Genomic DNA, 25642 nt, shown 5'->3' with positions numbered 1-25642 from the left:
TTCAATAATTTATGCAATTTTTTTTAAGAAAAAATAGCGATAAACAGTTTTTTTTAATAAATAAATATATTACTGGTGCTATTACTAGACAAACAGACAAATGGGAAGCTTGCTTACATGCAGGTCATCATTAACTACTTGATTTTCTCTTAAGGAGATTTTCATTATTTTATAACTATAATAATTTTTTTCTTACCAGAAATATGTGAAGTATGTGCGCAATCTGTTATCAATCACAGCATGTGGAGAGCATTGTGTGTTGGCCACCAGGGCTGATGACAGTAGTGGACAGGTAACTGATCAAGATATACATGCTTAAGTTCTCTTTACTAATAAGCATACATTTCTGAAGATTTGGTGATGGGTCAATCTTTTTTTATTGTCTACCTGATAGTGGTCTTAGTATTGTAACAAGAGGCTATCCAGAGGTTAAATTAAGAAAAAATGAGAGTCTCACAATTAAAACCAAATGTTCCATTGTAATGGAATTTGAAAATGAGTTTGCACAAGATTCATAACATGACAACCACCTTGTACAATGTGTTAAAGGCATTTTTGCAAGTTGTGCCAAATGACCTTCAAAGTATAGGATCTTGAAAATATACAGGTTTACTAAATGAAGGAAACAAAAAAGGCACCACGAACAAGATTGTGCATGTAACGAATTGATTTATCTGCTAGACAGCTAGAAAAAGCTAATGAAAGAAAACTCCTCAAGCAGGGCAAGAACCAGAAAAAAACACTCAAACCATGCGTACACTGTACATGTACAGGTACATGTGTCTTCCTAGAATGTACTGAATATATTGTTTTACGTTGAAAGTATCTTTTTTTTTTCTGTCGTTTTCCAGCATGTCCTCGTACTTTGTAATGCCATTGGTACCCCATTAGACTCCAAGTATATTGAAATAGGTAAGCTGCAGTTAAGAGCACGGTATTAATTTTGTTTTATATGTTTAAAAATTTGTTTTGTCCTTTTGGAGTAAAAAATGGTACCTATAAATATTACGTACAACGCTGTATGTCAGAATGGCAAACGAATGATTATTTTAACTGGCAGAGTCTCCGAGCATAATGAGAAAGTCAGCGGGTCTCCGGTTTTCATATTGTTGACCTGCATTGTTAGAATTTCCAAGCTCAGAATATTGACAAAGTTCCAAATTCCATGCATAACATACTGTACCTGTGTCCAAAAAGTAATTCAGGTATCACATAAAAGTACTATTATTCCATAGCGCTCTTGCGGGAATGCCCACGTATTATATGTATATTGATTCTATTAAACATAGAATCAGAGATCTAAGCATTTTTACCATCTTAAACCGTGCTAACATTGTGAACAAAACTCATGAAAGTACTGCTCCATAACTTTCGTTTGAATGGTCACACACTAGGGTTTCATTCACGGGCTCACAAGCTACTCTGAACCAGCCCGTACAGCAAACAGTAACACCCTTGGCTTAAGTACTGCTGAATAGCTTTCATTCGAATGGTCACGCACTAAGGTTTCATGCATTGTTAGAACCACCTTGTGCAGCGTAACAAACAGTTCTACACAAAAGTACTGCTCACTAGCTTTCATTCGAATTTGCACACACTAGGGTTTTATCCACAGACTCAAAAGTTAGAACCACCTTGTACAGCAAAATAAACAGAACCACGTGAAAGTTCTGCGCAATAGGTTCCATTTGAATGGTCACACACTAGGGTTTCAACCACAGTCTCAAGATTTCGGTAAAATCATATTGTTCAGTGTAGTGAACAGTGCGATTATACGTGTGAAAATAATTCCCAGAAGCTTTTATATGCATGGTTACACACAACGGTTTCATCTTAACCTCAAACGATGATAATCAACGATTGAAAGCGTTTACTACAGTGTCATTCAAAGAGTCTATACCAACTCATGCCAAACCTCTCTTCATGCTAGAGCCTCTGTATGTGGCCATGACCAGAAGCCACGTGATAGCTTCATCCAAGGAGGCCTTTTATTCCTGGCAGTATCGAAGCCCAAAGAAACTCACAGCTCTGGAGCTTCAGACACATTCCAAGAGAAAAGATGTCAGAGAAAGGTTAGTTTGACATTGTATAAATAGATCCAACTTTTTTTGTAAATAAGTCCAGAGGAAACTTTCGAAAACTTTAAACATGGATTTCCTTTGTCAAGGAAAATCCTGGCTTGATGTTTCGTCCATTCTTGTTGAAAACATTTCCATCGGTCGCTAAAACGAAACCCATTGTGTTGGGCTTTGAGCGCGAACGTCTGGGTGACTGACATGTTAAACTTCAAATGACTGATAGCGAATCATGCAACATTTATACCCAGTAAGATCAGGTTATTTTGTGACGTGACCACAATTAGATGCACTCTTAGAACTTTGCAGTCCTTCGCAGGCTACCGATTATTCTCTTGGTTAATTCCACCTAACGCTTGAACGTGAACCATCAGATGTGGTCTAACAGGCTAACCATCGGGCCAAGTTTAAACAAAGGAATTCATAACTTAATCACGGCGTATATTTTGAAGAATTTATTAATAATTTCTCTTTTTTTCCTTAGTGTCAGTTTCGATTGAGGAGATATGTTAAACACGGGAGACGGTGTTTTATCAAATTTCCAAGCATCTCGGTGTTCGTCTCCTGACCAACTTTCTCGTTGTTTAGAAACGTGGTAGATCATGGTCTCTCTTGTTTGATATATTGCTTCTCCCATAATCTTCTTACCGTGCGCTGGATAACTTTATAGTTGCCGAGTTCCTGATTCATTTGGCGTGTTTTGTAATCATTTTCTTTGTCGATTTAAAGATTAAACCTGTTGAATCTATATTGTTTAGTTAAAACTGATCAATGAAAAAAGTTAAGTTTAAAGTGGTTAGTTGAAGTTAATCAAAATCTTAATAAAATAACTACTAAACATTGCTAAATTATTTACGCTCTCAAATGCATAGAGTTAATTCTGCAAATTAAATTCAAAAAATGGTGGCAAAACGGAGACTTAAAATTCCAGAAACTTAACAAATTCACTGCAAAGAGACATTCTTTTTGTTAACAACACTGATCAAATATGTTCTTTTAAATTATTTTGTAAATATTTAACCTTTGAAGTGATGCTGGAGCGGCTTATTATCCAGAGTACTCCAACCTGCGGTAAGATATCAATAAAGTATTATTTTTACTAACTGATAAATTTATAAAAATTTAAAAATCAACTATATGATCACTTTATAATCGTTTACAAACATCTTGTATTCTATTCTAATAAATCTCGAGCAACTGCATATATTTCAGTTTTTGCTTTACAGTGTATGTAAGATTTTAATAGTGATGCCATGCTTGTCTAATATGCTTAATTTCACATTGGTCAGTGCAATTCTACGATATATGTATTTATTATCCAACTGCAGCGAATACTGTCCGAATAACAGTACAAATATATAGCGATATTGTACAGTTATTTGTACAGTAGAAAACCTGTTTGCCGGACAGGTCGGCGCGCGCACGCAAAACTGTCACACTCTCCCTGTTTCACTGATAAATTTATTGACTAACAGCAATTGGATAATAAATCTCTTATTAGATGTTTTGGTGTGCAGTATCGCTTTGTATTTTGACTCGCCCTACGGGCTCGTCAAAATACGGCACAACTCGTGAAAATATACAGCGATACTACACACCAACACATCTAATAAGATATATATATTGGGATTGATTTAACATTGATGTGTTGATATTCTGATTAAAGAAGATATAAAAAAAAAACATTTTGAAAGAAATGCAAAAAAGTGTTGAGGGAAGCTGGAATGCCTAATTTGTGAGAAGCTAGTAATAACGAAAAAGAGACCATACTTTAACGTACAAGGCGACTCAATTTGTGTAGAAGTGTTTAATTAGCCGACTTATTAAAGACTCTTTCACACCTAAACTAAGACATTTTATATATTTGAATCTTGAGACTTGACAAACAAAAATTGCATTTGATAATGGCGAACGTCTTCTACAGTACTAGCATTTATAACTTTTACATAGAGTGTTTTCACGTGACGTGACGGCAGCTGTATTGGTTTCTCAAAACAATGACATAGCAGACATGTAGGGTCCCAGATCAATCCTCGGGAGTTGAACTCTTTTCTTACGTAAACATTTTCCTTTTTGCCAATACATTTGCGTAGCTGCTAGCCACGTGAGTGAAAACTCTCTATATTCCTTTTTAAAGCGTGTTGATATTGTTATAATTAGTATTATTAGTGAACTTAATAAATGGGTGGCCATATAATAAGTTTTGTATTCAGGAGTTTTCATTGTGGCCTATGAACGCAGCCCAACAGGAGTTGGCAGGAAGTCGAACAATTACTTGGCATGGCTGAGGCGAAGTTGAAAGGGACAAAACAAAATAGTGTACAATCCTGCTCAATAAACTTAGTATAAATTATGTCGTGAGAGCATTTTTCCTTCAGCTGCCTAACATAACCACTTCCTAACTAACAACCACAAGTTTTTAAGCCTGTTAGATTTCAGCATGATTTGGAAAATTACTAATGCATTAGTATTAATCCAGTATTTTGAAGAAAAACAGGGTAACGAACACTGAAGAAAACGATAAAGACAGTCAGATGTAGCGTTGACTTGTTATTGATTTCATATTAATTTCAGGATGTTTCATATTGATGATGTACCATCCGGAGCTGGAGAGGGCATCAAGGACGTAAGCAAGGCTCTAGCGGTAGGGATAATACATATTTGTCATTAAGCTAGTTAGAGGACCTTACTAGAAGAATATCAGTCCTAGGTCTTCACACTTGAGGATCCATACTGAGAAGCAGCAGTCATGAATGAACTTGAGTGGATTAAGATTGATTAGCCCAACTTTAACGAGACATATCATCACAATTTGTTTGGCAGAGGAATTTTCTCTTTTTTGGGGGTGGGGCGAGGGTGGCGGGGGTGGGGGGGGGGGGGGAGGGTTGTGGTAGAGCGTGGCGTCAACGTACACAGAAGGCAAGTGTTTCTCGCTGCGTCTCTCGTGCTTCGATTCCATTCAAAACTGATTGTCCTACAGGTTATCTACAGGTTAAGGCACTCTTCGAGTGAATCATCGGGATTTACCCGCACGAGTTCACTAACAATGAACGAGAAATTTCAATACCGCACTCGGCAAAGCCTCGTGCGCTGTTGAAAATTTCGAGTTCATTGTTAGTGAACGAGTAGTGGTAAATCCCGACAATTCACGAGCAATGAGTGCGTTAACATTTTTATTATTCAAATTGAATACACTGCACAAAGAAACACTGCATTGAAACCACTATATTTGAGTCAGCCGAAGCCATGGTGTAATGACAGTGGGGTGTTGAATTCACAGCACGGCTATTACACCACAATAATGACGTCAAGGTGGCTGTTTCGTCACAACCCAGCATCACGTGGTACAAATCAGCCAATCAGAAAATCGGAATTCGTACAGTGTATGAAAGTTGAATAATAATTTTTATTATTTATTATGAACGTAACTTTGTAAGAGTGCAAAGGTGTCTTCAGGAAGAAGAAAAATGAGAATTAGTCACCCGATAACATTTCACCAGAATTAAATCTATTTACATAAGGAAGCGTGCATGAGAATGGCAGTTTCAATATTTGCAACTCAGTTTATCTTGCTTTAAGCCTCTGTGTCAAAGTTGAACATTCGCTGTACCAAGTTACAGAACTTGATATTACTAGTGACACATTTTATACAACTGTTTCTTACGACTCATTTTTGTCCTTTATTGTACTAACTGCCATGTTACTTGTCTTGCTTACAGCCAACGCATGATCCAGTGTGTTGTATTTGTGCCTCGGATAAACTTCTGATTTTGGTAAGTGTTGTAAAATCGCTTCTTCCCTGATACGTTCATCATCGTAGTTTTCGTTAGATGCTTCCCACTGTCTAATAACTAATGGAACCTATAAAGAAATGGTGGGTATTCAAAATTGACTGACTGACCCACCCACGCACTGACTGACCGACTCACTGACTGACTGACTTGCTGACTGATTGACCGACAGACTTATTACCGGACGGACAGACGGACTCACTGATTGACTGACCCATTGGCGGGGGGACTTAGTGACTGTCGGACGGACTGATTGACGGACACACGGACGGACAGACAGACTGACTGACTGACTGAGTGACTGACTGATTAACGGAGGGACTGACAGACTGAGTGACTGACTGATTAACGGAGGGACTGACTCACGGACTGACGGATGGAAAGACAGACGGACGGACAGTTCTAAGGACTGACTGAATGACTGATTGATTGACGAACGGACTGACTGACGGACGGACTGACGGATAGACCAACAGACGGAGGATCTGGCTGACGGCATACCTGAAGGTCTGACTGGCCTGCTGTAAAATACTCTGAGACCCAGACAGACGAACGGTCAGACAGACAGACTCATATGCTTTTGGTTTCATTTTTTAGGGCCGTGAATCAGGAACCATTCATCGCTACTCATTACCCAAGCTCGCACTGGAAATGAAGAATGTGCTCAACTGTCGCCCACACCAACTTTCACTAAACTGCATCTCCTCGTAAGAACTCAAATCTAGCTTTACAGTACCGTGGCATTTTTTGGCCGAAATATCTTCAAGATTGCTCTTGCCCTTTGCTAAGCAGTATGTAGAGTCCCACTTCTGACTAGCCTTATACCCTTTGAAACAAACCGTGTTGCTTTGACCAACTGTCGTGACACGTGCTTGTGACAAGCTGTCATGACATCTTTTTTTTTGTCACGACAACTTGTCTTGAGAAGTCGTCAGTAAAAAGTTTTCGTCATGTTTCTTTTGTGTGGCTCGCTTTGTACGAATGTTTTGGTCTATCTTGGGCAAGATTTTAGATATATATATAATTTTCCCCTCCCCGCATCAAAAATAAAATGGTCCATCTCTCAGAAACTTAGAAACTGTTGTAACATCTTCTGGCGATAAAACCAATCAAAAATATAAATACGAAAATGCCATGCATATACAATAGGCCATTTCCGAGTTACCTTGTGCCCCACGAGTCCTCGTGTGAAACCTTTCATAGGAAAATGAGTTTGATTAACATGAAAATGAACCTGAAGGCAGAACACATTTTCATATGAATGGTTTCGCGCGTAGACTCGTTTTGACATAGAGACAAAAGGTAGCGCGGAAATGGCGTAATAAACCTATACATGTACATTATAAACACCCACATTAAATTATTATTATCGTCATTTAACGGTGTTGAATGAATATGTAAATAAAGGCAAAAATCAATAAAGGCAAACCTATAGTGTTTTCTTTTTTCTTTGCACAGACGCTTGGCTATCATCGACATTTCCGGAGTTCTATCATTCTTTGAACTAGTAAGTTATTTGAAAACAGGTTATTTAGTGAATAAAATGATACTGAACCAGATAATGCTCTTTTTTAAACAACTTGATTCGTGTTGTTGAATTTAACAGGATGTGCGAAAAGCCGATCCTTCAAGAAACGAAACAGTGGTCGGTGAACATCTGAAGTTTGAGAGAAAAGACGTGTGGGACATGAAGTGGGCAGACGTGAGTCTTACCAAATGTCAAAACTCGTTTTGTTATGGTTTCTTTACCAAAAAGAAGACAGTTTTTTGTGTTCTCTAAAGCCTGGTTTTCTCTAGCGACGCAAGCACAAGCACAAGCGCAGGTAATAGGGATGATCCTAATGAAAATGAAATTCGACGCAAACACAAGCACAAGCAAAATCATCCGAACATTCCGAAATGGAGTGTTTAGGCGCGAGGTAATCTGGATCCAGTGTTTTCATTGGCCAAACATATCCACGTGCGGTAAATATCCTTGTGCTTGTGGTATGCCTGAGCGGTATTTCGTTTTCACTTGCTGCAGCGCAAACACGAGTTTAAGCGCAAGCACAAGAAAAAGGAAAATTTTTGATCCTTGCGCTTGTGCTTATGCCTGCGTCGAGGCCGTTTTCACAGTGAAATGAGAATTGTTGCGCTTGTGCTTGCGTCGCTAGTGAAAACCAGGCTTAAATTATGAAAATGATGCGTGCTTGAGGTGTAGAAAAACTACCTCTGAACGCACGAGTACAACGCGATTGTGTGTTTAGCAGTTTTTCTAGACCTGAAAAATGCATTATTTTCTGAGAAAACATAGGAACACCATCTTCTATTTGCAGTTTGGTTTAGAATAGAGCATCAGCATTGTCCGTAAGTTGCAGTAGGGACCGAAAAGAAGACGGTAGGACGATATTTAATATATCTCCACTGTGTCCCAGACGGGTTGGGGAGCCATCCCAAGCCGAGCGGACGATTTGAAAACTTTTAGTGAGCCCTTCAGTATAGAATACGGCCCGCTTAATTGACAAATCACAGCGCTCGTGTAACTGATAGATATAATAAATGTGAATAATGGATTTTAGCAAAGATTTATTTATCGCTCAATTTGTCGATGTCCTGTGCTTTATTTCACAGGATAACGCAGAGCTGTTTGCCATGATGGAGAAGACAAGGATGTATATATTCCGTAACCTCGACCCTGAGGTACTTGTACACCACAATGAGTAGAGAGGAAAAACTTTGTTTCAACTTAGTTGTCGTAAAGAGCAGCAACCCTTTGCTTGTCGAAATTAAGTGTTTCACAATATTCCACTACCATGACGGGTAATTATTTTTTTGAGTCATAACGGCATTGAGTTTTGGCTTAGTTTTTCCATTTTGTGATACGTCTGTTATTGCTTGTCGCTGGGATTAGAGACATTAGAGCGTGATGTACAGATAGCAAATGATTCGTCTATATTTTCACTCTTCGATCGCTTCCTAATGGTCTCCCGTTTATCTGGCACTGCTCCACAAAATCAAATCAATTTTGTCGGGTTTTATACTACTTAACAATTAGATTTTGAGCTTTCTATCGCGTGAAAGTTGACAAGGGTGCAGCCCGAATCAACTATCACGCATAGAAATCGAGAGCGAATAATCTAATTGTCTTAGTATAAATCTACTAGTCGTTCAAAACTTTATCCAAATCCTCTTCACTGACACTTCGAAAACGCAAAGAAGCGACCGTTGTTTTGTCAACAACTGTACACCGTGACTTCTAGGCTACTCACAATCTACAACAGAATAGAATATGAGTAGCATAGGTAATGAGAGAACGACATTCATGATAGAACGCTAGTAGATTTAGACAAAATAGGGGTATGCTTATTCAGCCTGTTAAAATCATTCCAACAGAATGGGTAAAGAGGTGCGCTTTCCTGTTCAACGTATGTAGTATATGTTAGGCACTCAGGTCTGTTGTTCGCTCAATATATAGCTAATTTGATAGTAATTCTGAAGATACTGATGAAAAACAAGTTTTCTATCGCGTTACTTTCTTGTAGTAGGGTTGATAGTAAAAGGTTACGTCTGTATACGAGCCAAATGGCCCACCAGGCCGGAGGTTTTCCCGGTTTCTGTAGCATGAAGCGACTAGGGGTATTTCTACTCCCCCCTGGATGGGATGCTAGTCCATCGCAGGGTTACCCCCAGCATTAAGTTCGCCGGTACCCATTAATACACCTGGGTGTAGTCGGGTTGAGGAGGGACAATATTTGCCAGACTGATCTCGCCTTCTCTTGTCTTCTGTCATTAATGTTCAAACTGTTTTTGCTGTAGGAGCCGATCTTGAGCTCCGGCTATATCTGTCAGTTCAATGACCTGGAGGTGAGGGCTGTGCTGTTGGATGAGATCATGAAGGTAAGTCGAAAAACTGAAATTGAAATCCCAAAATATTTGAATGGTTCCATCGAGGGCAAATGTGCGGATAACTGAGGACTAGTCTCCAATCTTGGTCATTTCTTTGAAACGCTGTAGTGGAGGATGTGTTGTCGATATATCACCTTCACCTTAGGGACCTTACGCATATACAACAGCGACGGCCAGGACGACGCCTGTTAGAAAATGTTTTAACATTTTACTGCAGCATTTCGTAGTTGTCAAGATTTGTTCAGCATGTCTGTCGGTCTAAAAACTTTCCCTGCTGAATATGCCACGAATGCGCTCGGTTCTAAATAGAAATGCGGCGAAAAATTAGAGCCGTGTTGTTACATGTTCGTCAACGAATTTGGAAATTGGTCATTTTATGTTGTTGATTTCCAAAGGACGGCTACGAAATGTATCAAGGTACATAATACGCGTCCAATGCAGTGGCGAATCTAGGGGAAGGACCCGGGAGGCCCGCACCCCCCCTTCCCACCCCTTATCTGCCCCCCACCTTAGCTCAAGGTCTAGCTAAGGTCTGGATCCGCCACTGCATTGTGCTTATTGATTCTTTAGTTTGGTGACGTCCTTGTTGCCGGTACCGTCGTGTTTTGCGTTAAGTCCGTCAGCAGAATTTACATGTGGACCTTGGGCATGGAAGAGTTCAAGGATGCAATTCAAACCTTGTTTTTCTTTTTAAACAGGATCCCGACCATCCAAACAAAGAAAACTTGATGGACTTGGAAGTTAAGGTAGGATAAAGAAGCTTCCAACAGTGGTAATATGTACCTTTAACCACTCGCTGACACTCAGTGAGTAGCGATAAGTGAATAAAGATGACTCCGGCAGTTCTGATCCTAGCAGTTTATGCCTGTCACGTATTAACTCAGTGGATAGAGCGCCCGCCTGGTGTTCGGGAGGTCATGGGTTTTATTCCTGTCGGGGACTCAGATTTATTCTTTGTCCCACGCTCGAGTCATGTTGATCAGATCACCTTTCACATTTCATTACCGATCTTAAAATACACCATTTTTATTCACTTATCAACACATTTTTTTTTTTTTACAGTCTCTGCGCGATGCTGGTGACCTGCTGGAAAAAGTTGGCATTCCTGATGCGTACCAGTTTATCGAAGATAATCCTCACCCTAGATTATGGTATGAATGTAAATCATTTGGTAAAACGCAGCTATAACAGCTTTCTTCCTTTCATACATGTACCTCGACATATTCCCCTTTGTTATCGAAAAACTGCTGAATCCACTGGAAGAACCAATTCTCACTTTTTCTTTTAATTCCACAGAACGAACGCTACTTGCAATGCGATACTTACATCACCTACATTTAGATACTTCACGGAAAAACTCTTTCTTACATTACGTTAGATTATTTACATTACGGTTCTTATACAATACAATATTTACACTACTTACATTGTTATACTTAAACCACTTACTAAACAAAACCTGTATTTACATACTTACTTACAGCTTAAAAGAAAAATTACTGATTTACATCACATGTTAAAAATTTGTTTGCATGTGGTCAAATCCAAATGACCCAACTCAGCCTCCCAGACATCAACAAAAAGCGGGCAAAAAGACGCCAAAATCCTCACAATGATGGAAACTTTTGACTGATTTTACTATGACTTGTTCAAAACACATTAATTTTTTTTGTATATAAAAACGTTGTTTGGAGTAGAAAATTTGGAATTTGGAGTTTTTAGTTTTTAGGCGGTAAGAATGAAGCGTCAAAAGAGACGTTCTCTGCATTTGCAGACTACAGTTTTAAGAGTGGGTTCTCTAATTCCGGGTACAATGGACAAGTTTACTTGAAGCAAATTTAATGATTTTCTACTTCACTGTTCACTCGGGTTACCGTTACACGTACCTCTGTCATTGCAGGCGCCTGTTGGCCGAGTCATCCCTTGAGAGACTGGAGCTAGAAGTAGCGGAGAAGGCTTTTGTTCGTTGTCAGGATTATCAAGGAATCAAGTTTGTCAAGAGGCTCGCTAAGTTAGACGTGAGTTTAGTTTGGTTCTAAACCTTTGTGTCCTGAATAACGAGGTATCTCTCTGTGCATGTTCAATTCCTTTCCCGGTCGAGACACTTCTGGGACTGGAGCCGAATAATTCCAAACTGATGACGTAGCTCTACTGAGATCCGTGTTCTTGATTGGCTACTCCATGCAGCAACCAATCAAAGAACAGCAAAAGTCCATGTTCGCGTTGGTTTCAGGAGTCGGTACAAAGTCAACTTTTGACCCTGCAAACATGCCAGCAAATCCTGAAATCTGGAACCTTCGATTCTTCTTAACGCTCGATTATTCGAAGCAAATTTGCCGTTCTTGGCAAAAAAGAGTTTGGTGGTTTGTTTTGACTTTGTCAAAGCGCTTAATTGGGAACACACCCCCTTTTGTTTGCGGTCATGTATTTTGGCAGTTTCAAGTTTATCCTGGCTCCACTTATTGTACTCTTGGCGTTTCAAACGTCGTTTGCGGCCTCTCGTTGATTGTAACCTCCCAATTTCTTGGACCAATTTCTGTTCCCCTTTATTAGATGGTTTGAATTCTACTGTATTTACAAAGACCCGAATGCCGTTTGTAAAGGTAGAAGTCAAAGGTACATACAAATTACCTTAAATTAGGAAGTGCAAATGGTCCAGATTCATCAACACTCAACTTACTTTACTGGAACTTTACTGAACTCTACGGTTGAGCAGCTATGATAATTTCATTTTACCAGTCAGGGTATGGTTGCCGAGCTTTACTTAACAGAAAGGGATATGAAGTGTTTAGCATTCTCAGATGTTTCCATTCATTTACAGAATGAAACTAAGAAGAAAGCCGAAGTTGCTGCATATTTCAAGCGATTTGAGGAGGCAGAAAGACTCTACCTGGAAATGGACAGAAGGTAGTGATCATGGTGTTATGATGGCGTGGAACCCAGAAGTGATTAATAGACAATTTCTCCCTACTTGTTAGTAACAAATTCAATCGGATGACTACTGAGAACCGAGGACTTGATAGTATTAGATCGATATGCATATTTTCCTTTCCCTTACGTACACTCTCTTTGGGCTCGTCACGTAATCTTCGCCGGAAGATTGCGTGACGAACACAAAATGCGTCTGCGTTGGAGGCTACCGGAGTTTTCTACTGATCGTGACTTAAGAAATCAAAGATCTAAAAAATTTAAAAATAAGTTGTGATTAAGTAATAACAAATGATGATATAGGGCTCTTAAATAGTTTTATGTTACTGAACTTGCGTGCGTTTCTTATTGGGAAAGTATTGCGAACGAGCTAGTTCAATAGAGTAGATATGATGGAGGCTTTTTCACAGCTTTGCTGAAAAATTAACGCATCCCCGCGACCCACTCTCTGTAAAAGCGCGGGGAAAAGTCAAACATTATTTACTTTTTTCCTGGTCCGTTTTGGTCAAAGGTGGACTCTAATTGTCCGCCAAGTATGAACGATAAAAGATTGCTACTTGAAAACAAACTGTTTTCTTATGTGCAATCATCTAAAAAAAAAAAAAAAAGTAATTCGCCGAAACTAACTCATAAACGGTCCATCTTAGCGGTCCGTATTGCAAAATTTGGACCGCTCGGTGAACCAGTGAGAATTCTCATTTCACTTTGACAAGTTTGCCATATATTTAAAGTTATCAGTGTTATTAGAACCCGCCAATACCTCCTTAAGTATCAGATATCTCAAGATTGCGGAACCATAAATGCTATAAATTCTGGTATTAGACTTTGTACATTGAATGTTTCAGAGACCTTGCTGTTGACTTGAGGCTGAAGCTTGGAGACTGGTTCAGAGTCGTTCAACTCCTTAAGACCGGAGGGGGAGGGGGTAAGTACGCTTGGGGAGGGGGAACCAATGTCTGTCTTTGGCAGCGCCGGCGGCTGCGAATTCAGGTTATAAAAAGCAAGGTTTTTCTGTAGTCCGTCAATGCCAGTAGCTCAGTAATTGTGAGAATTAAACATCCCAAAGAAAAAGACAAGAAAAGGAAGTCCGCTCTCCGCTCTTTTTCTTTGTACGCACGCTTTCATTTTGAATTAAAACCTCCCAGCGGTGTGTTAAAGGAGCATTGTCATCAGGAGTTATGAAGCATTTTTTTGCGGTGTACTATACCACCTTTAAATTGAAAAAACCTCAAAATAGTACTTTGTCATTACTTTGCTAAGTTAGGAAAACACCAAGGAGACCCAAAACGGAACGAGTTTGGTTAAGGATGACGAAGATTAACACGGATTACAAACGAAGAACTTGGAAACTCTAGGCTAAACTTTTCAAGATTCACGAACCATGAAATAGTTGGTTCAAAATTGGCACCGCGTCAACTGTGACGTCATATACCGTGACACGTGATCTAGCTCGTTTAATTTTTCAGGTGATGATCAACTTCTGGAGCAGGCCTGGAACGCAATTGGTGATTACTACGCTGACCGGCAAAAGTGGCAGAACGCGGTCACATATTACGTCCAAGGAAGGAACCAGGCGCGGCTGGCCGAGTGTTATTACATGCTGGAGGACTATAATGGGCTGGAGAAAATGGTCAACACCTTACCAGAAAATCATATCCTGTTATCGGTCAGTATACATAGCAATCGTGTTAGTAGTAGGCTCTCAATGATTTACTATTAGCGTACCATGAAATTCAAATTGACGTGTCTGTAGAAGAAATAAGTTTTTGTTTGTTTGTTTGGTTCGTTGGTTGTTGTTGTTGTTGTTTTTTTTTTTAAGGAAGATTGTCTGTTTCGCAGGAAATTGCTGGAATGTTCTCTACAGTTGGTATGTGTGAACAGGCAGTGGCTGCTTTTACCAAGGTACACACGATCAATAAGTCCTTTTCATTGGCGACCGTGATAGGCTGTACCCTCAGCACTCTTCCAAGTATTTTTCAGACTTTTTAGGATCAGTATAGGCTGAGTTTTACATTTTTCTCAAGTTTGAAGTCGACGCACAAACAGCAGCATTCAACGTCAGGGAAAAAAAAGAATTTTCCTTATTGTCTATATTTTTCCGTTGAAATTTTTTATACTTAGTCATCCGATCATAACCTAGGTTGTCGGAAAAAGTGCTTTTCAACCGACTGTCTAAAGTAAAACAGAATGCTCTGGTTTTGGTACACTACACTGGATGATTCCCTTAAAATACACTTGCTAATTTTTAACCAATCAGACACAAGAACAAAACCAACTGCGACTTGGTCACGTGGGTTTTCCCGCGCTTTGCGTCTGTGACGTGTATCTGATTTGGGTTCCTATTAGTTTATTATGTTACTTACTTGCGCTGACGGTTTTGGGTGCTCGACTCTCTTTTGAAAATGCTCTCATAGTTTATATAAACCTGTAAGCAAAATTATCATTATATGATTATATGATCTTTTCTCCGAATGGAACATCCATTCTTACATTTAGTAGACATTGACAGTACACTCCACGTAGAGTGCCCTTTAATAAATAATTTATTTATTTATGACACAAATAGAGCAGTTTTCAGTAGGCCATTTCTGAGTTGCCTTTTGCCTCTATGTCAAAACGGGTCTCCGTGCAAAACCATTCATATGAAAATGTGTTCCGCCTACATGTTCATTTTCATGCAAATCAAACTCATTTTCAAAAGATAGTTTTTGCAGGAAGACTCGCTTTGAAACAGAGGCACAAGGAAAGTCGGAAATGACCTATTGAATGTCAAAGTATTGGCTCTGCACTACTACGCTACACGATTGGCTTGAATAACTCGCGCCACTTATTCATCCAATGAGAAAATTTTAAACCAAAACCAATCATGACTCGCTCACACTCGTTTCCCCGCGCTTCGCGTCAGCTGCATGTATTTACTTCGAGTTTTGATTGGTTCACTGGATTGTCTGTGACCTTTGTGATTGGCCAGAGTGATTACTTTGGTTTTGGTTTTATGACACTCACCGCTCTATATGCACTCTTCTAATTTCTCACTGTTATTTTCCAATATACTGCGCCTTTAGACAGGGAAAGTGAAAGAAGCTATTGACTGCTGTGTTCATCTTAACCAATGGGACCAAGCCATTGAATTGGCCAAGCAGCATAACATCAAAGAGATCGATACTCTACTTGCCAAGTACGCTTCTTACCTGCTAGACAAGAAGAAGACGTTAGACGCTATTGAACTGTATCCTTTTACATGCGTTCATTTCTAATCCAACTCAATATGCTTTAAATATAACCATCTTTATTTCCTTTGTGTATATACTTGCCTTTCTGTTGTTTCTCTGCTTTAGTAAACTATGATTTAAAGGTTGCCAGTGATTTGAAGGTAATATTGTATTGGTGACAAACGACTTAATTCCGTTATCGTGCAATACCAATCGTGACTTGGTGGCGCGCGTTTCCCGCGCTTTGCGTCAGCCACATGAAGTTAATTCGAGTTTTGATTGGTTCATTGGATTGTGTTTGTTTTACGACACTGGCAGTGTTGGTTTTACGACACTCAATTGACAACCGCGTGGGTGTGACTAATACAAAAAGCACTTATCAGATTCGTACTTACATCGCCTTTAAGGTTTCTCAATAACAATAAGAAAACGCTTCACTGGCTGGCATGACAACTTAAAATACCATACGCTACAACTTCTGCGAATTTTTCTTGTTCAGCTGCAAAACTTGACCAAGCCTCTGGGCATAGCGTCGATACAAAACGTTTTGGTATGGCGAGAACAGAAACACCTATGCAATCGATATCAGTTGTAACACCAAAGGTTGTCTGTCAGTTTTGCTATGATGCCTTGACAATGTTTAGCTACCGTAAAGCAAATCACTTTATTGATGCTGCGAAACTCCTTTTCAAAGTAAGTGTCAGCCTGTCTTCCATGTACTATTTGATATTACGGAGAAAAGAAACCTGAATGTTGAGTAGCTTTGTTCGCACATTGAATCGCAGCATGCTTCTTTTATTGGCTTAAGTATTCGATTACTTGTGCTCTTTGTGATGGTTGTCCAATGTAGACATCCCATCACGTAGCAAACAACTTCATGTAAAATGGAGCCAAGTGTTCCCCACCGCCAGGGCTCATGTTGGTTTTCATTGCATAAAGAGAAAGGTAATGCACTGTGAGGAAAATGCCTTGACAAAGACCATAGCACAATGACCTCAGTTGAGGCTCAATCAATCCATCAAAAACATTATCAACCAACACTTTAACATCAGTCAAAGGCTCGAACTCAGACCGCTCGACGCAAGCAAACCATTGGGCCAATGCTGCACTTACTGGAAGTATTCTTTCTATGAAATTAATTTTCATCTTAATTCCACTCTATTACAGGTTGCCGGTGAAGTGGCAGACGCCAAGACTAACCCACTTCGTGCCAAGAAAATGTATGTCCTGGCAGCTTTGCTGGTAAGATTGGAAATTCTGATTTTAATTCATAGCGGCTTAGTTCATAAGTTATTAGAAAGAATACTAACTTGCGAATAGAGACACCTCTTCGAGCCTCAGTTAGTGAACATCTGCTTACCCTTTCCACTGTTCTTTACCGATATTTTGCTTTACCGTTGTGTGTTACCGCGTTACGGTTGCCGTGTGTTACTCGTGTGTTACCGTTAACGTGTTTTACTTGTAGGTGGAAAATTACCATGAGCACGTGAAGATGACGAAGATGAAAACTGCTTCTGGAAAAGAGAAGAAGAGTACAAGGGAGGTGGGTATGGACTACCAGTAGTCTCTCTCTTGTTTGAAAATTCGCGGGGGAAGAACGTAACTGAGGAGTAACCCAAAACAACATGAGCGTGCGAGCGTGGTATGCAAAGCCCCAGTAGCGCGGGTGTCGGAAGACGTGTGTAAAGAGAGAAGGAGTTAAGGAGAATTTGCTTTCCGTATAGGGGGATTCATGCTGAAGTCATTGTTTACATTTTTGCTCATTTGCATACGACTTTGCGTAAAGAAGGAAACATGTTAGATATGAATTGACACCAGGCGGCTAAATAGCTAGTGAAACCTAATACATGGTAAACCTTTTCAGCTCCTTGGGTGTAATATTCAAGGAGATTGTCTTTCAAAAACTGCAAAATTTCTGGGTGGCAAAAGCGCTAATGAGTTCATACATTCTTTGTAAAAATTTGAGTTTATAAACCCGTGTTACACAAAAAGTATTCAATACATCAGGCTCATATTCATTGGCAGATTTAATCGTACTATGACCTTTTAATATTCAGAACCGATTTATTTATTGCTCCATCAGAAACTGAATTGCTTACGTTAATGAGGCAAATATTGTAAACCAGGATTCCCCTATAAGAAGTAACTTGTTACATTCTGTAGCTTAATTTTGGACTAGACCTTGCGTTAAGGATACCCAAAACATAAATACTTGACTCATCTTTTTACAGTTTTTTAGTTGTTATAGAATGAGGGCTCTTTTAGCTTTTCAAAGTGTAAACACGCTCATTCTGTAGTCACCAAAATGCACAAAAAGTGTTAAATGTTTGCTAGTGTTCTGTGCACTAAATCTCTGACTTTTTCTGCTTTTAACCGTTTTCATTTTATGTGTTGTCTTACAGGAAATTTATTCTGAGGTAATGTCAGTCGAGTGGCAGGTAGAACTAAATTTACGAAGCTAGTATCCACTTAGTTGATAAGAATGCGCAGATGCAGATATGGATAAGTGCTAGGACTAGATACATGTAGAATGTATCAGATACAAGAGAGCAGTTGATTTCAACTCCTTGTATTTATAAAAGTATCTTTAGACCAGTTGAAAGAGGCCTTATTATAGTAATAGCAAAAGAAAGCGTTCATAGCTCTCGGCAATTAACTCTGGTTTCAGTACCATGAAGCGACTAGGAGTGTTTCTACGTCTTCCTGGATGGCATGCTAGTCCATCGCAGGGTTACCCTCAGCATTAACTTCGCCGGTACCCATTTATACACCTGGGTGGAGAGAAGCACTGTGAGAGTAAAGTGTCTTACCCAAGAACACAACACAATGTCCCCGGCTGGGGCTTAAATATGAAGTTTGCAGCTGAGGAAAAAGCAAACATTTAATACGTGGCTAATATCGTTGTTATCGATGCCAGTTTGAATTTGACATAGTACAAGATTTAGGATCTACAGAAATTGTACTTTTCGTCGTTTTTCCCTGTTTTCCAAAGGGCGGAAAAACAACAACCGCGACCAGTATGGGGACAAACCGATATGGAAACAGTATCTCGCAAGGCCATGGATGGATTATAAGGCTAGGAAACACTGAGGCAGCTAGAGCGACTGAAACAGTATAACGAAACAACAAAACAACTCCTATTTCTTGCCAGTTTTCATCGCTTAGTTAATTACAGCGTCACCGTGTTTATCTTTAAACAGGCGACATCTGCCTTAGCTGGCTTGCTGGAAGAGGACGCCATTGCTACTGATGAGAGTAAAATCATCGACAACGCCTGGAGAGGAGCTGAGGTAATTAAATCATTTTTGTTACGTACCAAAATTTTCGATCAAATCGTAGGGAACTGCTAAATTCTAAGTTTAGTAAGGTAGAAAAACATCAAAGAAGTAATACTGAATCCAAACGGAGCATTATGGGTAAGAATGGGGAAGATTGACACGGATTACGAATGGCAAAACTTGAAATGTCTCAAGTTGCGCAATTCAAGTCCTAATTCTTAATTCCTTGTGGTGCAAAACGTCTTTACTCAGTTTCAGTTAATGTTTTTAAAGGAAGGTTACCGGTAATTTAATAGTTCGTCTTCCTTTTGCAGGCATATCATTTCTTTCTCTTGGCACAAAGACAAATGTACGAGGGAGCCATCGATGCTGCAATGAAAACGGTGAGAAGCGAAGCACATAGAAGACCATCTAACCTGACTTTTGCGAACGGGACGCGGGAATGGTACCACTTAAGGAGCTACGTAGCATTCGATTTCTAATTATAACCGGTTATCAAATGGTGGGCTTTCGAAAGGAAGTTTTTGGGGAAGGAAGTAGGATCTCCTTCTCTTTTTCTCCCCCATTCCTCCTCCCCTCCCTCCCTCCCCCCCCCCCCCCCCTCACACCCCTCCTAGGAAGGCCTGATGCTCAGGATAATCAAATCGTGTTTGCTATGGTAGTATGTTAGTACTCTTGTTGAGCTAAGCGAAGCCTTAGAAGAGTACGGAATGGTATGTTGTATGGGTGAACATGACACAGCAAGTTAAACCCGTCCATGTCAGTCAAAACCCGGGCAGTATCTGTCGAATAACGCTTATACATGTATAGCTATCGTTTTTTGGTTCCCTTAACTGCATCGTATTTGTTTTTCTCCCCAGGCCCTGCGCTTGTGTGATTACGAAGACGTCCTGGATCCAGTGTGCATTCATTCTCTTCTCGCGTTAGTCAGCTGCGCGAACAGGGCTTTTGGAACTTGCTCCAAGGTGAATATTTAAATGTTTTCTCTATAAGGTTTATTGCTTTAAAAAATAACCTCAAAACGTCTTGCTTCTTTTATTTCGAGTCCATCGACAGATATTTGAGCTTGCTTTCTTTGTTTTTGTAGGCCTTTATAAAGCTGGAGTCAATTGAAAGCCTGAGCCAAGAACAAAAGACTGCTTACGAAGAACTGGCCTTGGAAATATTTACAAAGTACGTCAATCTTTTGAAGTGATTTTTAATTATTACTTTGTGAACTGTCCGCGAACTGTCTGGTTGACAAATTTTGACTCTGATAGTTACGTTGGTTTTGCTTTTTCTTATCCAATTTAAACAATTCTTAGTTTATAAGTTAAAGAAATGAAAATCATGTCGCGCCTTTGTGAAAGCTTGGATTTGCTTGGAATTTTGGTAAAACTAACAGAAAGATGTCTAGTTATGTTTCATAACTGAGTATTTTGAAAACAACTAGTAAGGCGTCTAGCTCTCTTTGCAAGTTATCGCATGAAAGATTCATATCTTTTCTGGCTAGTTCTTTTCGATAACCCTTACTCTGTTTAATATCATTATTTGTAGGCATTCTCCTAAAGATTCTCGTGGCAACAAGGCGGAGTGCACTACCTGTGAGACTATGATTCCTGATTGGTATGTTGCCGTTTTTTCTTTTTGGTTTCGTTGTTAGAGTCGAACCTATGGTAAACGGCTACAAAAATGATCAATTAAAGAAAAGTGAGGTTGTGCTACTTTAAGGAACAAGAGAGAAAGTTTTTTTTTTGTCCAAGAGTATGGAAATGTGGGAAAACACCGTACCATATGCACCAAGAATGTTATTATCATGCACTTATATTTCGTTTTATAAGTTTTATATCCTCCACTTGGTGTAATAGGGCTCTGTGCACATGTGGGCCTTGTATCAGTTGAATTTACTTTTTGCTCATTAGTCCTGTGGTACATGTAGAAACGTAGTAAGAGAGAAAACAATATACTTCTGAAGTGAAAACAAGTTACGTTCACAGACATGAGTGATCAAACTGAACTTGCTTACAATTTTTGTGCTGGCTCGAAGAAGGAAACGTCCAGTGCTCAACCTCGCTCCTCCCTTCCGTCCCCCTGCTAGCCCCCCCCCCCCCCCCCCTTACCCCTCCGTTACTGATTTGGAGCTAATTAAAGAAATCCTCAACTGCTTTGTATCAAATTTCTCCGTACCCTGAACGTGTGTTTCCAGTTTATCCCTATAACCTTTCACTTCAGACAATATTTGGCAACTTGATTCAACATTCAGCGTTTCCTTTATAAATCTAAGAATTTGATTTCATCAATAATTTTTCTCCGCACCTTCCTAGGAGTCAAGCTTGCCCAAACTGTGACACCAAGTTTCCGACATGCATTGTGACCGGTCGTCCACTGATGGACTATCAGTTCTGGATGTGCGGCACGTGCAAGCACCGAGCCTACGAGCAGGAGATCAGCAAAATCAAGCACTGCCCACTTTGCCATGCGCCGGTCTGATCTCCCATTAAAACTCTTTGTATTGACGTCATACCCAGCTACCTATTAGTCAGGCGCGTTGAGCAGGATCTGGGTACGAATCTTCTAACGGTTTCACTTAAAACTGCAAGACTCGTTGATTTTAAAACATGGAATTTTTCCTCATTATGCCATTTCATAATCAAGCTTACAGTTCGTGAGGATTGAAATGGTGATTGCCAATCGAAAAGAAGAAACAAATTCGCCCAACTGTAAGTGTAAGAAATGTATGGAGATCGTAATGAGAATCTGTTAAGCTAAGGCCTGTAAGGGTAAAACTGTAACACTTATTTATTCTGTCATGTTGCTTCTTGTGCGCCGTTTTCCCGCCTTGTAAATAGTCTTTCCAACTGATTCTACTGTCCTTACTTGTTTTGAGCAAGTTTTATAAAATGTTTTTCCATCTGTCCTCAAAATATACCAAGTAACGTATTCATTATCAAAGCATTGAATGAAAGAAACAAGCTCTGTTGTATTTATAGAGGAACAACCGGACGCGGTGTAGGATCATGGTGAAAGCCGAGTCGTTCTCGCCAATTGTAAATAAAGATTTCATTTACATGTTGGATAAAGGATCTCAGTTCTTGGACAGTTAAGGTGTAAACTAAAAACTAAAATTACAGAGAGTGGACCAAGTGTTGTTTTCATCCAAAGCTATCGAAGAGTCTCCGGTCGCTTCTTGACCAATCGGAAAATAGCGCCAGCACTCGTAGGTTCTCTGGAAGTTTTCGTATTAATGTGGCGCCGCCTGGAGACATCATTTGCTCAGCAACATCTCTGGTCAAGCGCGGGCTCGGCTGAAGACAGCACCTGTCCTCTAATATGTCTATGATCAATGACTGGTGACGTAAACTTCGTGACGTCATTATGCCCTTGTACTCGTACCGTCGCACAGTGATTAGGATGTGAATTTCTTTCCCGTGGAGCCAGCACTGTAGTTGATCGATATACCTTTCTTGGAAAGTACTTCTCAGTCTTGTATTCTAAGAGTCAGTGTATACTTACCAGTTACAAACTGAAATCATTGTTAAATTTATCATTAAGTGGTGATTGTATTTTTTGTGCTATGTATCGTCCCTTTATCCTGTTAAAACATCGAATGTCAATGACCTTGTTTTTACCTGCGTGACAACAAAGAATACCTACTTTTTTACTTGTAGCAGGTCCACAGTAGGTTTCAGCTGTCATTCTTGTAACAACCTACTTACCAAATAACGTATATTTATGTTCTCTCATTTACCGAAGCTCTTTAGATGCTCCGCTTAAGAAGCAAAACAGAAACAATCTACATCGATTGAAATACCGGTGCATAAAGACAAAACAGCTAAAAGCAATTACGACTTTGAAGTACAAAAGCGCTGTGTTGCATCGTCATTGAGTAAATAAATAACCTTGTTACATTCTGCTTCGTATCTGTATCTTGTCTCGAACATAAAATTCATTCATATTGTCAGCAGTGCACAGTAGCCAGCTGTTGTTCTGCTCCTTTTAAAAGAGCACAGTCACGGCATTTTGAGTTATTTTGGACACGTACAAAATTACCTTTAAATTGAAATAAAAGTTGAAAATGGTAGTTTACTGAGATAGAAAAACTCGAAAAAGAGAATAATAAGCCGTAAAGCAACATGGATGGTTAAGGATGGAGAAGATTGGCACGGTTTACAAACGACGATTACAAGATGCGCCAACCGTGACGTAGCTCCTTTACGCCCACCAAACGCACGAACACCAAAAGAAGCAACAGATGAGAAAATCCACAGATAGTTCCCCTCTTTGTGCTCTGTAAATCATGTTTTCATCAACTTCTTGTGAGTTGCCTTCGGTGTGAACAATGTCCACGCTGCTATTCTTTTGTTTCGGCATGAAATACCGATTCTTCAACCCCAACACTGGTGTTTTCCTTGTAGTTCACTGAACCAATGATCAAGACTTATTTTCTGCGGAAATCGATGCTCGACTGCCTGAAGGAGTTAGCTTTTCTCTCCAGCGGAGACAAACTTAGTAGAAATGAATTGGTACCAGCAAGTTACCTGCTGTTATTAAATACGATCCTCCGGACAAGGTAACATTAGACTGGCGTCTTCAATAACCTTGCATTATGAATGAGATGACAAACATTTAGCTGGAACAAGTTACTATAATGCTTTGTCATGGTAATCAGATGCCAGTTTGTAATACACTCGTTTAATTATACATATATCGGCTACCCAAAGCGACAACTAAAAATTAGCTTTTCGCCTGTAATTTCAGAATCAATCACACAAAGTGAGCAGAAATATTTCCTTGCGAGAATGCTGTTCATATAAATCGATTCATAATAAATCATTAATATTGAAAATAAAGAAATCATGTAAGAATTCTCTTTGTGGAAATGTGTTACATAATAAATCATTGATATGGAAACCAAAGGGAGATTCTGTCAGTAGTGAGGCCTTAAAATGAGTTTTGGCACGGCAATATTGTAAGTATTACCAACTTTAAGCAGAGGCTGATAAACAAAGTAGCATCTGAGCCAACACATGACTCTGCAAGGGGCCCTACCCTATCTTCCCCTGGCAAAAGATCTGACTTCAAGTAGACATTAGTGTTTCTCTCCCAGAAAAAAGATACCTAGAACAGAACATAGTAAAAAACAAAATAATAGTTAGAATTGGCACTCCATAATATAGGAATTATCTATAGCGTCTTAAAATTAGTTTTGGAAATAACAACAGCAGCTGTAGAGAAGTGAAAGTTTGAGAAAAAGCTCTTCAACCCGTATTCACACAGCATTTCTTGTTCACCGAAGTTTCCTCTTGTGTTTCTATTTAAAACAGCGTGGGTCAACTATCACGCATAGAAATCAAGAGCGAATAATCTCATTGTTTTGACGGTATAATTCTGCTGGTCGTTCAAAACTTTATCTAAATTCTCTTCACAGACACTTCGAAAAAGCAAAAGAGCGGCCGTCATTTTGTTAACCTCACACTATCAGGATACTCACTAACTACAACAGAATATATAGTGAGTAGCGTAGTCAATAAGAGAACGGTATCCTTGATGGAACGCTAGTTATATACTAAAACTCGATAGAAACGCGGAACTTTCTTTCTATTTTTTAATTATGAAATAAAACCTCTCTCAATCGCGGATATAGGCTCGATTACAAGCCGCTGTTCGGGGGAGTATCCCGCGCTCCTCCCCCAAAGGTTCCTCTCTGTGGTGGGAATCGAACCTATGTAAGATCCTTCTTTCTTCATTCCGGTCTTGTTGAACGGCGATGGATTTACCACATTCTAGAACCCAAGTGCGTTCGTTTCTTTCAGTGAATTTGGGCTACTGTTGAGGCCCGTAGACTAAGAATCGTGAGGCTCTGGGAATGAGCTATATCCAGACTCGTATCCAGTCGCAATTTACGTGTTTGGGGAGAAGATAAGATTGGACACTAGAGTGAATTAAGGCATGTACCGTTGCAGTTATGTCCTATGTGGCAGACATGTCCTCTGACGTAATGTGATGTACGAAGCCAATCATATCATGCGATCTATCTAATAACACGCAACATAAGACTGGCAACTAAACTCCGTTGCAGTTCGGTCTTCGAGTAAAATTGATTTTTGGAGGGGTAGCGTACGGAAGCAGTATTTGACTTTGTATGTCTTTACTCTAAACCAGAGTGACTCTGAACGTAAATATGCAGCGACTACTTGCAAGAATTGCATTTACCTCACAAGATTTCTATCGGAAATTGACCGCTTAGTGTATTTTCAGTTTCAAATTCAACATGAAAGTTCGATCGAAGATTTAAACAGTGGTTGCTCTCCGGTTTGCGAACTGCGTGTTCCCGGCCAGCCAATATTAAACTCCGCGCTTTGATTATCCTCAAATCGTTCAGGTCGTTCAATGATATTACAGAGGCAAAACAAAATTTCTGAGAAGCAGTGTAACCAATTTTAGTTTCGGTGCTGTAAAACTACCACTCAATCTGCGCAATATTTCTCTATTCC

General features: G+C 39.6%; 1 protein-coding gene across 2 annotated transcripts in view; it reads left to right on the top strand.

The window, feature by feature from the left end:
- Positions 1 to 22990, top strand: part of LOC145495884 (WD repeat-containing protein 35-like) — a 31508-nt gene extending 8518 nt beyond the window's left edge. Inside the window, exons 13-40 of one of the 2 annotated variants that reach the window (XM_081475478.1) lie at positions 200 to 292; positions 852 to 912; positions 1931 to 2072; positions 3105 to 3146; positions 4650 to 4719; positions 5795 to 5848; positions 6464 to 6573; positions 7325 to 7373; positions 7473 to 7568; positions 8477 to 8545; positions 9662 to 9742; positions 10450 to 10497; positions 10814 to 10902; positions 11652 to 11769; positions 12573 to 12658; positions 13525 to 13604; positions 14146 to 14345; positions 14519 to 14581; positions 15745 to 15908; positions 16536 to 16584; positions 17059 to 17133; positions 17357 to 17434; positions 19092 to 19181; positions 19484 to 19552; positions 20030 to 20134; positions 20257 to 20342; positions 20706 to 20774; positions 21473 to 22990. In XM_081475478.1, coding sequence (XP_081331604.1) covers positions 200 to 292; positions 852 to 912; positions 1931 to 2072; positions 3105 to 3146; positions 4650 to 4719; positions 5795 to 5848; positions 6464 to 6573; positions 7325 to 7373; positions 7473 to 7568; positions 8477 to 8545; positions 9662 to 9742; positions 10450 to 10497; positions 10814 to 10902; positions 11652 to 11769; positions 12573 to 12658; positions 13525 to 13604; positions 14146 to 14345; positions 14519 to 14581; positions 15745 to 15908; positions 16536 to 16584; positions 17059 to 17133; positions 17357 to 17434; positions 19092 to 19181; positions 19484 to 19552; positions 20030 to 20134; positions 20257 to 20342; positions 20706 to 20774; positions 21473 to 21638 — 2502 coding nt within the window. In that variant the 3' untranslated portion in view covers positions 21639 to 22990. The remainder of the gene's footprint in view (positions 1 to 199; positions 293 to 851; positions 913 to 1930; positions 2073 to 3104; positions 3147 to 4649; positions 4720 to 5794; positions 5849 to 6463; positions 6574 to 7324; positions 7374 to 7472; positions 7569 to 8476; positions 8546 to 9661; positions 9743 to 10449; positions 10498 to 10813; positions 10903 to 11651; positions 11770 to 12572; positions 12659 to 13524; positions 13605 to 14145; positions 14346 to 14518; positions 14582 to 15744; positions 15909 to 16535; positions 16585 to 17058; positions 17134 to 17356; positions 17435 to 19091; positions 19182 to 19483; positions 19553 to 20029; positions 20135 to 20256; positions 20343 to 20705; positions 20775 to 21472) is intronic. The other variant, XM_081475479.1, reaches the window with a different exon arrangement.
- The last annotated feature ends 2652 nt before the right edge of the window (positions 22991 to 25642 follow it).

This window comes from Orbicella franksi, chromosome 8 (genome assembly GCF_964199315.1).
Source record: "Orbicella franksi chromosome 8, jaOrbFran1.1, whole genome shotgun sequence".
Classification (NCBI taxonomy): domain Eukaryota; kingdom Metazoa; phylum Cnidaria; class Anthozoa; order Scleractinia; family Merulinidae; genus Orbicella; species Orbicella franksi.
The sequence above is the reverse complement of the archived record's forward strand: the minus strand, read 5'-3'. Positions and strand labels throughout refer to the sequence as shown.